Below are 12,693 nucleotides of genomic sequence, written 5' to 3' on the forward strand. Positions count from 1 at the left end.
GGGGATTGGCAAAACTTTGATTATGGGAAGCCTTGCCAGGGCTGGATCTGCTTCCTAAGATGACCCGTTTGGAGCAAGACATGTGTGCTTAACCCTGAATATCGGAAAGACTAATTTGGTATACAGAGAGATGAGCGAAAGCAGGCAACCACACTGGTGGAACCTTTATAAGTTAGGGTCCAGAATTTGTTGAGGTTGAGTTCCTTAATACAGTGTGAACTTGTGCTTTCATTGGCACCCATTTTTGTAGAGGTTCATTTCCAGCCAGGCTGTGGGTTGCCACAATTTTTTGTATCCGTTGTGAGCACCCACACTGTGGGTTGCCACAATTTGTTTGCAATCAGTTACTTATAGAATACAATGTCAACATTTCAAAAAGAACGAGAGAATCAAAATTTGGGTGAGAGAATGAGTCAAATTTTGGGGTCTGTAAACAGAAAATATGCCACTCAAAATTGAAAAAAAAGGAATAAAAAGGTGATGCCAGTTCTCAATGCGTCATCCCTTATTCTCGAAATGGTATAATGACAAACATAAATTGGAAAACTCATACAAACTCCATCACGCCCAAAAAGGCAAAGCTGCTTTTAGATTGTTATATAACACCCACTAATAATTTGTTTTTTGTTTTTTTATGAGTGGATCCCCCAGCTTTCCAAAATGTTCACATGCCTTCTCCCCCGAGTGGTTGGGTGGTGCTCCGGTGCCTAGCTGCACCTCCTCCTTGCTCTTTACAGCACTTTCCACTTCTTTTTCATGAAACCTCGGGTGGATAATCAATGAAACAATGACTTTGCAATTGGATACAAAACTCTCATCACAAAACAGCAGGCTCTTCTCCGGGAAAGAAAGCCCTAATTATTCTTCCATACCCCATCCAGTCAAGATAGCAACCCCAAACTCGATACCTCATTGAAAATCCCCCATAAGATGCCAATGGAGAAGCAGATCTTCTTGAAAAGGAGGGTGAAGCAATCTTAGTTTAACAGCAAATGGGGCAAAGAATAAGGCCATTCTCGTTGCAATGAGGACAGCACACAATAGCATCAACAACCACTCCCTCCTCCTCTTGCGGCCGCTGCTCCTCCTCATGACTCAATGATGATGATTTTAAAAGCTTGTGGCTCCCTCTGCACTCCAAGCACAGCACAAACCGCACTCCGCCACAGCCCTCACATGGCCCCTCTGACGACAACCGGCCCTTTGGCATCCCTTCTAGGAGCCCTAGCAGCCTCCCCCCCTCGTGCAGCGCCAGGAACTCCTCCGCTCCCCCCAAATACCGCCCCCTCGCAAACACCCTTGGCGGCACAACAACCACTCCATCTCCAACTGTCCCGACCAACAATGCCCTCATCTGTTCCCTGAACTCCAAGTGCATCGAGATGTCCCTCTCGTCGAATGCCACCTTCAAGGTGCTGAGAACGTGCCTCACCCGTCTACAGTCCTCAAATGTCTTCCTGATGCCCCTTATGCTCGTTGTATAGAGCACCACTGAATCCCGGCCACCTGGAGGGCACTTCTCCTCAAACTCCGATAGCGGGTCATAAGGAACCTTCTCAGTTTCAAGGGGGAGGTTGGCATTGTAAGTGCAAATGTGGTCCATCACAGCCTTTTCAAAGGCAGCCAAGAGGTCGGGATCAAAGAGGTTGTTTCCGGCAAATGGGTTGGGTGGCCGAGCCCATGACTCGACATCTATCTCTGACAAAGGCCCATGGGTCAGCCTCTTTGTGTGCTGGTGCTCTGTTCTGTTTTTGCGAGGTTTCTTCTCAGGTGGGGTTGGTGGAAGATTTGGCGTGGGCCGGATGTTCTCCTTGTCAATGTAGGGGGGAGAGATCATTTCTTCTTCTTCTTCGAGGTCACGCACAAGCTCAGAGATATCTACAGTTTCGAAATCTGTTGAAGATGGGTTTTTGGGTGTCTTGGATAGTTCTTCTTCACACAATGGGTGGGGATTGCAAGGTGGTGGGTCTTTGGATTTCTTGAACACTTCTTGTTCACACATTGGGAGAGCATTGCAAGATGAGGGGGTTTTGAGGAAGGGATCATCAGGAAGGGCCCCTCCATCTGAGGCGTTCAACTGCAGCACCCGCCCCTCTAACGATGTCTTTAGGGTTGTAACCACCAGTGATGGCCTCAAAGATTTCAGTTTCTTGTTGATGAACCTCAACCCCTTCATTCCCTTCATATCAACCAGTGGCTGTAATTCTGAAAATTGTGCCTGGAATCTGATGATTTCGGGCTCTCTCTCTGTGCGACAAAGGACGATGCAACAATACAAGGAAAGGGCAAGAATCTCTCTCTCTCTCTCAGCAACAACGGAAGAGGGAGGCAAGAAGAAAGGATATGGGTGTCCTCCACTGCTGCCTTTCTGTGTAACGGCTATATACATGGAATCAGAGGAGGAGGAGGGTTTTTGTTTGAATTTTTTTTTTGAAAAAGAGGCTCACCGGTTTTTAATAATGGACAGAGACACACGTGGGGCCGCACAAGGTAGAAAAACGGTCACAATGTGACCTTTCTGCTCTCCGTTTGCATTTGCCATTTATAAATCCTTAAGCCAAATTCTCTGTCTGTCTCTCTCTATTATTACACTTTCACTTTCCCATCCATTTCTCCTCTCTTTTCCTTTCACCCCCTCTCATTGCCTCTCTTTTTCATTCGCCTTTATTTTTCAAATTTTTTCGCCTCTTATGCTTACTCTTCTTGTGTTGTGTACCTTAAAATCCCCTCCTCCTCTATAGCGTGGAAAGGTACAAAAATACAGAGAAGAAAGCTTGTGTGATTTTGTATTAGCATCAACACACGCTGTGGACCCTTGAAGGATGCACAAATACCCAACCTATCCTTACCAGACAGTTTTCTATGAGGTTAGAATCAATATGGCCAAATATCAGTGACTTGAGGCTTACATTGGCCGTTATGTATTAGCCTTACACACCTATATATTTCCTCAATATTTGAAAAAACCAGGCATCATTAAACACATCCACATCTGCGCTTCAAAAATAATCTCCCGTCGGTATTCATTAAAATAAAAATAAAGGTATCGTCCATTATAATATTTGTTACATAATATTATTTTTAAATAATACTCACTGAACCATTAGTTCTTAATAAAAGCAGAAACATTATATAATATCATTTTTAAACAATACCCATTGAACCATTAGTTCTTGATAAAAGCAAATATTACTTGGTTTCTTTTCCCATTTTGAACTCAAAAAGTATTGAACGGGAACGTACGTTATATATTGGTTTAAGACCAAGCCAATCGAGACAATAATCAGCATAAAGAAGGCCAAAGTTTTCATCAGTAAAGTAAAATTATTTTTGAGAAAATTACAAAAAAACCTCAAGACCACACTTTATATGCAACTTATCTCCAACTTAACCTTTTCTCTCACTCTTTTCAAAAGAAACTTTCTATGCAAATACCCCCAAGGAAAAAAATTCATTTCTTTAGACGGAAATACTCTTCCCGTACACAAAAATCATTTTGGATAAATTTCATATTGACTTTTGGACCAGTAGTACATTGTCGGAGCTCACCCAATAGCACATTGCGGGAGCTCACTATCACATTGCCGGAGCTCACCCAGTAGCACATTGCGGGAGCTCACTATCACATTGCCGAAGCTCACCCAGTAGCACATTGCGGGAGCTCACTATCACATTACCAGAGCCTAGTAGCACATTGCCAGAGCTCACCATCACATTTCAATAGCACATTACTTTTGGACCCAGTAGCATATTGCCCCAGTAGAATATTGGGGGAGCACACTATTACCCCAATAGCATATTGTCGGAGCTCACTATCACAGGGCCAGAGCCTAGTAGCACATTGCCAGAGGCCACCATCACATTCCAGTAGCACATTGCCGGAGCGTACCATCACATTGCCAGAGCCAAATAGCACATTGCCACAACGCACCTCAAATTTCCAGAGCGCATAAGTGACAGACCGTCCTTTGCAATTGCCTGACCACCCTTTGCAATTGTCATACTATCCTTTGCAATTGCCAGACCACCCTTTGCAATTACCGTACTAGAGCGGAGCGTGCTGAACCGCCCTTTGCAACTGTCGGATCGGAGCGCAACACAATTGCCAGACCACCCTTTGCAATTGCCAGACTGGAGCGGAGCGCAAGTGCTGGACCGCTCTTTGCAACTGTCGGATCGGAGCGCAGCACAATTGCCAAACCACCCTTTGCAACTGTTGGGCTGGAGCAGAGCACAAGTGTTGGACCGCCCTTTGCAACTGTCGGATCGAAGTGCAGCACAAGTGCCGGACCGCCCTTTGCAACTGTCAGATCGAAGCGCAACACAAGTGCCGGACTCCCCTTTGCACCTGCAGTACGGACTGGAGCATTAGGCCCTTTGCAACTGCGGGACAAACCGAAGCAAGTGCCGGACCGCCCTTTGCCCCTGCTGAACCACCCCGCCCTTTGCAACTGTGGGATTGAAGCGCATCACAATTGTAGAACCACCCTTTACAACTGCGGGGCGGACTGGAGCACGATCACAATTGCAGAACCACCCTTTGCAACTGCGGGGCGGATTGGAGCACCAAGCGCTTTGCAATTGCGGGACAGATCAGAGCACACAAGTGCCGGACCGCCCTTTGCAACAGTTGAACCGCCTTAAACCGCTCTTTTCAATTGCTTTACACAGTGCCAAAGCCTTACTGCAGGACCGAACTTTACAGTGCCGAAGCCTTACTGCCGGACAGAAACTTTACAATGCCAAAGCCTTACTGCCGAACCGAACTTTACAATGCCAGAACGCTATTGTCGAACCACACTCATTTACATGGTGCCGGAGCCTACAGGGCGTGGGTAAGGTTAAAATAAGAGAGATAGTTTAGGCATTTTTCTATTTTTATTTTGGTTGAAGGGCTTTGCATAGAAAGTATATTATTTTGGGAAAAAAGTGAGAAAAAAAGTGAGGTTAGAGGTGAGTTGCAGTGTAGTTTTGGAGGTTTTTTTGGTAATTTTTCCATTATTTTTTCCTTTCTCATGCGCAAAGTGCTGCAAGTTGATGAGCCAAGTCTGCTCGTCCTAAGAACGAATTGAGAGAGAGGGGGAGAGAGAGAGGGAGAGATCTACGTTGTTACAAGCCAAAAGAGAACAAGAAACAATTAACAATGAGAACATTACAAAGCAGGAGCTCCTTTTCCACCAGCAAATGTCCTACTTTAATATTATGTAATAAGTGCTTTGATTGATATGTAATGATTGTATCTCACACATGAGGAACGAGAATGACCAGAAGTAGCTACCACCGATTGTATTTTACAAGTAAATAAGCAGTGCCATGAACAAGGAGATGCCCGTTGAATAGCCACCTTTCACAAAGTCATTGAAGCCTCCGATACTAGAGAGAGAGAGAGAGGTAAGGTAATTGTTGCTTTGAGCAGGCACAGCATTAAATATCAGCAATAGATTCCCCAAATCCTATGCTGAAGCCAAAGTTGATGCAGGTTAGTTGCTTCCCGTCGCTGCCCAACATCTTCATTTTAAGTGTGTAAGAGCCCTGCATCCAACACAAATAGTAATAATTCTTTCATCCACATAATATTCAAGATCCAAGTATATCCAATCCCAATAAGTCACTAAGTATTTATTACCAGGATAGCATAATTCATTCAAGTGGTCCAACAGAAGAATAGTAAACAATTCGCTAATGGTGCATACGTAGCACCAAATGTAAATATAACTCTTTTTAAGTTCTTGGGTCTTTGAGGGTTATGGACGATGGAGTAAGCAAGTCACTCCCTGAATGATTACTGTTCCAGATTTCTCAAGTACGGGCAGAAACATTCCAAGCATTCAGTGTCTTTTCCATAATATATGATATAAAAAAAATTGAATTGCAGTGACTTAGTTAACTTCGAAAGGAATCCAATCAACTGAAGCAGAACATGCCTATCTTTCTTTTATACTATCAAGAAAAACTATTGATAGCAAAAATTTAACTATGTTTTTTTACTTCTTTCCATCAATATTTTCTTCTTCCAAGAAACAGACTCCTATATTGATAGTAAAAATTTAGCTATGTTTTTTTACTTCTTTCCATCAATATTTTATTCTTCCAAGAAACAGACTCCTACTAGATCTCACTAGCAAAACTAACATAAATGAGTGCAAAAAAGCAAAAAGCTCCCATGAATCAAGAAAATCGCAATCAATGTGCCGGAACACCAAAGCAAGTTATAATTAACCTACTCACAGATGCCAAGCCAATCCAAGCTGTTATTAAGTACATAAACAGCAAAGACAAGGCACATGACAAGTAACAAGAAAATAGAAAATCACAAAAGAGGGGGCAACTTACTGGAGGCGTGTAAGTTGGCAGCACTTGGGCATGTTTAAGCACAAAGTTCCCTGATGCTATTGGGCAAGATGTCTCACTACAAAGATCATGTGTTTCAGAGTGGACATGTATCCCGAAAATGAACACCTCAATAATCAATTTCCCCTCGGATAATGGCGCCTCTGTGCATTTACAATATAACAAATGGAATGGTCTCAACAAACCCAGACAAAATTAAGCCGAGGCAAGCAAAACTGTGCAAAAAGGAGAATTCTACATGCTCAATTTGATTATATGATGCAGCATCATGCAAATATGCCAGCATGCACCACAACTGAGTTATACATTATAATATTTCGCTACAGCAAAAAAAATTAAAGGAAAAAAAAAACATGCAGCACAAAGAAGAAACTGTGATGTGATCATGTATGCATATGTGTTTGTGAATTTGTATTGTGATATGCTTTATACTGTGCAACCTCAGGGAAAAAAAAATCAAATCATCATCACCATCATCATAGCCTTGTCCCAAATCAAATATGAACACAAATCCAACAAGCCTTAAGCATGCTTGAACCATAAATAGTAAAAGATATATGAAAGACATCAGTGTTCTGCTGCAGATGGTGCATGGACCACCAAAGCACCAAGAGAGGCTCTAAATCAAACATGAGTCATCACCTGCTGCCAATGCCATTGAGAAGACCACTGTCCCCCAGTTTCAGAAGGGAAGGGTTGCATAGTTTGTTTTAGGGATGATCTTAAAGGTTCGATTCCATGATCTCTGCTGTACAAACCGAGATCTCACTGTGCCACCACTAAATCAAAGCTCAAGGTTCTAATTAAGAACCCAATTATGCATGTGATGTGACCGAACTGGACTTCTTAATGAGGCACTGGGCTTTTCAGTTGAGTCATGAATATCTTTAGCTGGAACAGTTTGATTGAAAAAAATATAAATATAAATATATATATATATATATATATATATATATATATATATATATATATATATATATATATATATATATATATATATATATTATGGTAATTATTTTGGCCGTCAAATGGTTCCCAAAAGAATCAAATCACCATGGTAACATGAATATGGTCAGGGGCATTTCTATTTTCACTTTCCAAGGCTCCAAATGCTAACCACCAAGTATACGAGGGCATCCTGATACTTGACCTGGTTTTGTTTGGGGGGGGGCAGGGGGGTGGTTTTGCGGGAACTCGGACCTAACACATCCGCACACAGACGACATACACACACATGTGCAATACAAAGACACCCACACACCCACACCCACACCCACACATCCACAACACAGACACAAACACACACACACACAAATAGTCGGAGAATCATAGCTAGGAGCCACTTTTCTGCCAATTGGAGTAGCAAAATGCTAATGACCATGACAAGATGCCCTTTCCCAATCTCCCCCAGTCCTAGATAAATGCAGCTTATTGAAGGGGCACCAAATAGGTTGACATCGCACCACCTAAATTTCAGCAGAATTACAAGATTCAACCCCTCACTGATTTACCCCAAAAAAAAAAAGATTCAGCCAAGTAAACCTCATTTTCAATGACTCATCCCTGCTCTACAGTAAATATGTCAGAGCTCTAAGAATCGGCTCCAATCAACAGATATGCATGTAAACCTGATTTTAATTCAGCAAGCATGCACATCATAAGAAAACAAGCTGAGTGGTCTTTCCATTCTCCATAGCAACAAGGTTTCATAGTGGGCCTGCAAGAACAGCAAAAATTGTTCTTACAAGTGTCTGAGTTACACAGAGAGAGAGAGAGAGAGAGAAAGAGAGAGAGAGAGAGAGAGAGAGAGAGAGAGAGAGAGGTGGGATAACAGTCAACACACACGCCCATTTCCCCCATTCAACACTACAATGTAGGCCGCCGGATGATATCTATCAATCTGGATTACCCTCATCATGGAGAGTGGCAGGGGCATTTTCATCCTCTTTTTAGTGTATATTTTTAAACTATTTTTTTCATGTGCGAATGCTTTCCTCTCCACAAAATTTCAGGTCAAACCAATTTATAAAAAATATTAAAAATGAAACAGCAATGATACATGCTGATGATGCAGGCCGTTGGATGTGATCCAATTGGATGTGTGTGTGTGTGCGTGTGTGTGTGTGTATTGTGCACGTGTTTGTGGGTGTGCACGAATGTGTCTTACCTGGCTACAATGCAAATACATTGGATGGTAAGGAAGCAGCAATATGCATAACTTGCTCATACCAAGTTAAGAGAACTTAAATATGATTATTAGAATTAAGAAATACTATGGCAAAGAAAATCCACACATGCATATGCATAGAAAAATATATAAATAAGAACACTCTGTAAATGAGGACACATGCATACACCTAGAAAGAAAAGACTCCACTTACCCACAAAAAATAAAAATATAAAAAGGATAAGATAACCTTAGTCATTGGAAGATAGATAATACCCCATGTTGGCAGCCTTTCATTTAGAAACTAATTGATTGCTATACTCTCTCTCTCTCTTTTCTTTTTTGAAAATTCATTGCTCGACTCCCTCTTAAAGCTGATTATGGATAATCATCACTATCTTTACCTTACAAATCCCAATCAACCTTCCAACCAACCCTCATCATTTATACTAGTCAGTTTAACAACATCTTATTCAAAATCAATTTAGAGATCAGAAAATAATATGGAAAGCTAACGATATTAATTTCTGCCATACGCAAAAGTACAAGTCAGCTTCTGCTTTGAAACAAATTGCTAGAATAACAGCATGGGTTGCATCAATCTGTAGAACTCCTAATTAGCCTCATCAAACATCCTAAAAAAATACAAGAACGTATTGGGCACCATATAATACAATCTCTTCCGTTTCATAAACAGAGTTTCTTACTACCAATAAAATAAAAGAAAAATCATCTTAATAAAATTTTCTAGAACTATGCCCCTTAATAAACATCATGAACATTGAATGGCAATGCAGTCCAGAGCAATTTGGTTCTTTGGGAAATAGCACAAGGTGCTGCAATAATTAACTCTAAGAGATGTGATGGTCATTTTCAAGCCAGTGGAAAATTTTATGATAACTTAATCTGTTGGTTAACATGGGTATCGCCTTTCAGCTGTGCAAAGTCAACCCCAAAAATTCAACATATTTAATATTGCAAATAATATAGCAGTAGAAACTGTAGCTCCCAATTTCCAACAATCTCAAACCTAGACATAACTAATAGTGCATGATATCATAACACATAGGATCCTTTCCTCTACTTGGCAAGAAAGACTTCAATTTCATAAATTTGTCTATTGGACTGGGATTTCTCGGAACAACATTCCTCAAACTTAAAAACCCAAATACATGCCTTATGATCATCATCTTGGATAAAAGCAGATACAAAAGGCACCATTTAATTTTCCAGGCTAAACTGCAATATGGGCCCTATTTGAAAATTTATCATCTGTAATTTCACCTAAAGGGTGTCCAATTTTCAAGTTTGAAATGATTAACAATCAATTGCAACTGAGCTCCCAGATTAAACTTTTCTTAAGACCACTACAAGCTGTTTTCCAAAAGATTCACATTGGCTCTCTTTCTCTACCTGTCACCATACCATCATCGCCATTGCACCACCACCACTCCACCACACGCTCTACATACACACATCCTAGCCACTACAATTACCCCATCTTACTACATGATGACAACAGAGACTACCACCACCAACAACAACAATCCACTACTATGACCACCAACACCAATACCCTCATACCACTACCACCACAACCACCGTCATCACACCGCTACCACCACATACAGTAACACCTTTTTCACCAGCTCAACCACAACCACCACCACCACCATCATCACACCACACAATAAAATATTATAATAAAAAATGGAACAATCAAGCATTGCTAGATAGAAGGAAAGGGGCTGGGTAGTGGTAGTACAACCACCATCACACCGCACAATAAAATATTATAATAAAAATTGGAACAATCAAGCATTGCTAGAGAGAAGGAAAGGGGATGGGTAGTGGTGGTACCACCCCCATACCTAGTTGCCACGTTGTGGTTTCGAATCTTGCGGACACCACCCACTGACACCTTCAAAAAAATTAACTCCCTAATCTACGTGGAGACAACAGGTAGGGCCTGTCTTCCCCATTGAATAACCCAAAAAAAAAAAAAGCATTGCTAGAGAGCATATGATAATTGACCAATTTTTCATTTAGTCCATTACAAATTGCAAAAAAAAAAAAAAAACACTGACGAAAAATTGAAATCAAACAGTGCCTAAGTTGGCTAGGCAAGAGCACTAAGCAATAAAAATGTGCATAAACATAGAATAACAAAGAATAAAATACAAAAACTGAGAGGTAATTAACTTGATTGGAAAGAAGTAAATAACTCTAGCTAGCTAATTCTCCAAGTCAACTTGCTGAGTCCATTAATTAATTCTAAACTTGGGAGTTTTCGTATGAAGACTTGTAATGAGAAGCAAATCCAGTTTGGAATCTATAAAGCCATATTGCCGGGAGAGACCATGTAATCGTAAGATCAACATAAGATCTACATATAAGCAAAAGCTAGGGCAGATCCCGAGTTTTTTATTTATAAAACTTGCCCACTTGACAGGACAAGTTCCCTTGGGTTAGTTTTTCTTATTTGCTGATGAGAATGTTAACTACTCCTATTTGGAAATTAGAAAGTTCCAGATGTTAATCTTCTTACTTGGAGATTCAAATAATATATTTTCATAGAAAAAATCGTTGCATCCAAACCCCCATGAAGAATTGAGATGGAAATGTGTTTACCAGTTGATGCAGAAATCGAAAATGTCGCCTGCTTGCCCCTTTCCACTGGATCTGGGTCCACCTCCATTCCACTCACCTTAACCAAATAATTTCCCTTCTTATCTGCAAATTAACATCCAAAATAACAAAAAGATAAACTAGGTCAAACAGAATTTAACACACTGACAATAAAGAATATTGAACTTTGTTGCATTTTAACCACAGAAGTTAACCCCAATCATCAAAAAATTCCATATCAATATGATCGGAGCAGACTCACAATTAGTTGATCCAAAAGTGAGTAAAAGAAATAGAATAGTTCCATACATCAAACTTTCAAAAAAATAAAAGTTCAATACATTAAGTGTCAAATTCCCAGCCTGCACCTAATTCTTCAGTAACAAAACCCTAGAGAGAGATTGTAACCAGGGATGTATAATTCACCACAGTATTCGACTTCTTTTGCTTGGACAATAGGAAGGATGAAAAGTGCCATCAGAGGAAGGACAAATCTAAGCGAAGCTTTCGCCATGAAACCTGAAACAATAATAATAGCGATAATATTATTACATAGGAGCAAAAACACAGACAGAAATCACAAAACAATGAATATCGTTGTAAGTATCACTGAGCTCCAAATCCGAAGAAGCGTATAATGAAAGAATAGGACTTCATACCTGGAGGAGGGCTATCCTTTGCTGCAACGCAGAGAGCGAGAGAGAGAGAGAGAGAGAGAGAGAGAGAGAGAGAGGAGTCAAGAAGGAGAGGATGTGCCTGAATGGTAGGAATATGCCCTTCCTTGGTGTTTAAGAAAATTAAAGGATTCGAGAGATATATGTATAGAAAAGTTTAGATAAGGTTGAAACCTCAAAATGAAGAATTTAGGATGCGCCTAAAAATATATATGAAAATGTTGTTTTAACGTCGGAAAACCTTTATACCTCGAGATGTATGAAATGTATGAATATGAAACAAAATAGATTTTGGTACTTAAAACTAATTTATCTTACATAATATTATCTAGATCATTTATTTTCAAGATTTTCATATGTTTATAGATCTATTTGATTTTAGCTATTTTTTTAGTTTAAAATTATATAATTATATATAAAAATAGATTTTAAGATAATTCAAAAAAAAAAATCACAAAAATTACATGTTAAAATAAAATTTAGAGGTGCGACTTAATCGAATCGTTTAAAATTACGAACTTTTATATATATATATATATATATATATATATATATATATATATATATATATATATATATAGAGGAAAGAACAATAGAAAAGAGTGTTCGGCTGGGATGGAGTCTCAGGCCTCTCTTTAAGTGTTGATCTGCCTTATTAATAATTTTTTAGGATATAAGTAAGAACACGATTTCTGCTTCCATATAGAAATGAGTCATCTCTTGAAAATTTATTTTTGAGATAGATTTGTGGACTTAATTTTGAAGGAGATGTAATCTATAACATGAAGATCATGAATATAAAAAAATAACGATAATTCTATTAATTAAACATTTGAATGGTTAGTGTTAATTGTTTTTAGATAGGCACGTATT

At 39.8% G+C, this 12,693-nt stretch overlaps 2 protein-coding genes across 2 annotated transcripts; both read right to left on the minus strand.

Annotated features, from left to right (window-relative positions):
• Nucleotides 1-418: 418 nt before the first annotated feature.
• On the minus strand, nucleotides 419-2,308 carry LOC18421625 (Glutaredoxin family protein). The gene has a single exon (XM_006826374.4). The coding sequence runs from the start codon at nucleotides 2,183-2,185 to the stop codon at nucleotides 983-985; it is 1,203 nt and encodes a 400-aa protein (XP_006826437.4). The 5' UTR covers nucleotides 2,186-2,308; the 3' UTR covers nucleotides 419-982.
• A 2,862-nt stretch (nucleotides 2,309-5,170) lies between these two features.
• On the minus strand, nucleotides 5,171-11,929 carry LOC18421626 (uncharacterized). The gene is made up of 5 exons (XM_006826375.4): nucleotides 11,806-11,929; nucleotides 11,573-11,665; nucleotides 11,150-11,251; nucleotides 6,334-6,494; nucleotides 5,171-5,532 (listed from the first exon to the last, which is right to left on the minus strand). The coding sequence occupies exons 2-5, from the start codon at nucleotides 11,658-11,660 to the stop codon at nucleotides 5,425-5,427; spliced, it is 459 nt and encodes a 152-aa protein (XP_006826438.1). The 5' UTR covers nucleotides 11,661-11,665; nucleotides 11,806-11,929; the 3' UTR covers nucleotides 5,171-5,424.
• Nucleotides 11,930-12,693: the final 764 nt, after the last annotated feature.

The sequence above is a fragment of the Amborella trichopoda genome, chromosome 3, assembly GCF_054954075.1.
Source record: "Amborella trichopoda isolate Santa Cruz 75 chromosome 3, AtrichopodaSantaCruz75HAP2 v2.0, whole genome shotgun sequence".
NCBI classification, from domain to species: Eukaryota; Viridiplantae; Streptophyta; class Magnoliopsida; order Amborellales; family Amborellaceae; genus Amborella; species Amborella trichopoda.